The sequence below is a fragment of the Brassica oleracea genome, chromosome C3, assembly GCF_000695525.1.
Source record: "Brassica oleracea var. oleracea cultivar TO1000 chromosome C3, BOL, whole genome shotgun sequence".
NCBI lineage: Eukaryota > Viridiplantae > Streptophyta > Magnoliopsida > Brassicales > Brassicaceae > Brassica > Brassica oleracea.
In genome coordinates this window covers 52324789-52328571 of record NC_027750.1, presented here as the reverse complement: position 1 = coordinate 52328571, position 3783 = coordinate 52324789, and the positions used below count along the sequence as shown (strand labels likewise).

At 33.8% G+C, this 3783-nt stretch overlaps 1 protein-coding gene across 2 annotated transcripts in view; it reads left to right on the top strand.

The window, feature by feature from the left end:
* Positions 1-883: 883 nt before the first annotated feature.
* The window catches only part of LOC106332549 (probable LRR receptor-like serine/threonine-protein kinase At1g29720), a 9563-nt gene continuing 6663 nt past the window's right edge, over positions 884-3783 (top strand). The window contains exons 1-3 of one of the 2 annotated variants that reach the window (XM_013771021.1): positions 884-1017; positions 1103-1289; positions 1406-1477. In XM_013771021.1, the coding sequence (XP_013626475.1) occupies positions 915-1017; positions 1103-1289; positions 1406-1477 (362 nt within the window). In that variant the 5' untranslated portion in view covers positions 884-914. The remainder of the gene's footprint in view (positions 1018-1102; positions 1290-1405; positions 1478-3783) is intronic. The other variant, XM_013771022.1, reaches the window with a different exon arrangement.

Below are 3783 nucleotides of genomic sequence, written 5' to 3'. Positions count from 1 at the left end.
TTCGTCGTAAATGTTCGTTGTTATGGGCACGTTTTCTTGTAGTGTATCGCTACAAAGATATGTGTATTACTAGTATTATTTTAAAGTGAACTTAAAAGTCTCTTTTGAAACATAATCTCAACAAGATCGAGACATCCTTGACTTGTTGCTCTAGCCTCACACGTACTAAAGTCGAATACAAGACCTCTAGAACTCTCCCCTTAGCCCTTAGTGTTTTCACTCGCGTACAAGCTTGTGAATCCCACTCTTATACTAAAAATAAAATTTCGGTGACAACCCTAATACATAGGTCGTAATGGACTACATATACATTATAGCCAAGCCGGCTAACCTATAGCCTATTTACCTAATATTTACTAACTACCCAAATAAGTTAAGTTCACTAAAACTCATACAAAGTCTTTAAGGAACTTTCCACCGTGAGATCTCCCTTCTCCAAGGTGAATCTCTTCGTGCTTGTCCTCCAAGATGTTTTCGCATTAACTCTAACTTGGTCAACAATCCTTTCTTCAAGTCTCGATCTTCACTTCGTCTTGTTCATCCGCATGTGCACTCATTGCCGCAGACTCTATTCCATTAGTTGTTATACTTGCGTCTGTATCAGAACGTTCACCTGATCTTTGTATCTTCATCATAATATTTTTTTAGATGGTACTTTTGAACTATAAACACATAAAGGAAACGTGTTTAAAAAAAAAAAAAAAACACATAAAGGAAAAGTGAAATGAGTCATTCATGAACCTATAACTGTACATCGCTGCAACTTGTACAATACTTCAATATTTATTAGCTTTGTCATATATGTATCGCGACTTTCTACTAGCGACGACCAAGAAGACCTATAAGTAGATAGTATCAACAATTTTTATAATTACACTTATTTAGTTAAACAAGTCCACAAATCTTGAATTGAAATGTGGGTCGTTTTCTGGGCTCTCCTTCTGTTCTTCATCATCATCACAAGCTTCTTTGCGACTCTAACAACATCCGCTTCACCAGCTCTCCATGCAGATGAATGTATTAAATCCAAATCTTGATTCTTATAATATCAAAGGTCAGTATCCATAATTTTTTTCATATATAAACTCGGGAATATGTGCAGTGCATGCGCTTGGGGAGATAGCTACTACACTTGGAATCAAGAGACTGAACCTAAGTGATGGAGATCCTTGCTTTTTAGAAACTCTAAAACTTGGTGGTGTTGTTTCGAATGTCGTCAATATGCCTTTCAATAACATTGTTTGTGATTGTAGCTTCAATAATAACATGACATGTCATATTACAGAAATGTGAGTGTTAATATTTTATCTTCTCTTATCAAATTCTATTCTTTTTCTTTCTTTGGTTTAAATGTTAAATATTTTTTTTCCTTCTTTTCTAATGATTTTTTTTATGTGGAGCACAGATTTCTCAAGTCCACAAGTCTCCCAGGGAAACTTCCGCCTGAGTTGGCCAAGCTTCGGTATCTCCAGAAGATGTGAGTTTGGAATTTATTTACAGAATTGATTATTAGTCGTTAGTTGGGGCCCGTTATATTGTAGTTGGTAACTTTGGAACCATAGTTCGCAATATTCTTGATTTTGAAATACGAAATTTTAATCTTTTTAATATATTAAAATTTTATATTTTATTACTGAGTTTTAAACACATTTAGATTCATATATAAATTACATTTAGAATATTTATAAAATATTTTCTGTAGTATTTATCTATGTAGATATGATTATACAAAAAAATTATATTAGCATTCATTTTCTTTTTTAAATTTGAATTTGATTTTTTGGATTACCTAAAGTTTCCACAGACATAAAATTAGAGATCCATATAAAAATAATTAAAATATAATTAGAATATCCTAAACCCTTGTTTGAAAACTCGGAGACTTTACACGTGCGGTCAAATTTAACGAGTTATTAAAAAAGCGAAAAAAATCGCGGAATACTTTAAATACAAAAATAAGGTATAAAAAGAAAATTACATTCTCAGTATAGTCTAATTAGACAATTTAATTTTAATTATGAAAAATTCAAAATAACAGAAATTCAGTGAAATTAATTGCAAAATGCTTAAAATCTGAAGAATCAAAATAATATTATAATTTTTTTTTATAATTAAATAATTTTCAGAATAAAATATTACTAATAATTCTAAACAATTTTAACAAGATTTATATATTATTTTCTCTATTATAAAAGTAATATTTATTAATATTATTAGAAAATGTCATAATATAAATATTATTACTTATATAACCAAATAATTTGTAAATTTGATTTAATTCAGTCACTTAGATCTAGTTCAAACTCTGGAAACTATTAAATGATAGTTTTTTATACTTTTCAAAAATTATTTTTGTTTAATCTAATGTTCAGTTTTTGGAGTTTTGGCGTTTACTTATCAATTTGTAACTTTTTTAAATTCTTAAGAACTGAACAAATGCAAATTAATTTGGAGAAAATAAAGATTTTAAGAGAGTAAAACACAACTGAAATAAATATTCGTCCGAGGTTTGAATATTAATTATATGAATGAATAAATTTACAATCCATTAGATCCGTATTTATAATAGCTTCAAAAACCGCAATATTTTTTTCTTTTAAGACTACATTCTTATTGTTAGAAATATGAGAGAAGTGTTGCTTTGAAAGTTGTGTCTTTCTCATTAGCTCTCACTATCAATATATAGTGGAGGTTCATAAGGGTTTACACAAAGGAGAGAATCTACACATTTAATACATTTGACTACAAATATCTAGACTTGGTCAAAGCTCATAAATGCTCCGGTTGAATGAGTCTTCATCTTGACTAGTCTTGGACGGATGAGACGGACCGGAGACTGGTGTAGACGGACCGGATAGTCGGGCCGGATGTAAACCTCCTTGATGGTTAATGGCAATCCACATATCCATATCATGGATTTATAACACTCCCCCTTGGATGCCATAACCATATCGGGCTTGTAATGTGCTAACGTTGCCTCATTAAAACCTCTCCCGGAAAACCCAAAACCCAATGTGGTAAAAAGGGAAACCAAGGACAGGAAAAAGAGTACAACACACATTACTCCCCCTGATTTGGACATCACTGAAGGTCCTTGAGTCTTCGCATGCCAATCTGCTGCGTAAGCTTCCTGAATGTGCTGGTGGGAAGTGACTTGGTGAAGAGGTCGGCTGAGTTCTCACTTGACCGGATTTGAGTGACGCTGACCTCCTTGGCTTTCTGCAACTCATGTGTGAAGAAGAACTTGGGTAGTATATGTTTGGTTCGGTCACCTTTGATATACCCATCTTTGAGTTGAGCAATGCAGGCTGCATTATCCTCATATATGATGGTCGGACCATTGTCCTCGACCATTCCACTATCTGATCGGATGTGTTGAGTCATAGACCTCAACCATACACACTCACGACTTGCCTCATGCATGGCTAAGATTTCTGAGTGATTTGATGATGTGGCTGCTATAGTTTGTTTCATGGAACGCCATGATATTGCAGTACCACCATGAGTGAACACATATCCGGTTTGGGACCGAGCATGGTGTGGATCAGATAAGTAGCCTGCATCAGCAAAGCCTACTAAACCATCTTTGGTTTCATTGGTATAAAATAGACCCAAATCCTTAGTTCCTTGAAGGTAACGTAGGATATGTTTAATTCCATTCCAGTGCCTTTGGGTCGGACATGAACTAAAACGGGCTAGGAGACTCACGGCAAAACATATATCTGGTCTAGTGTGGCTAGCCAAATACAGTAACGCTCCTATGGCACTGAGGTAAGGCACTTC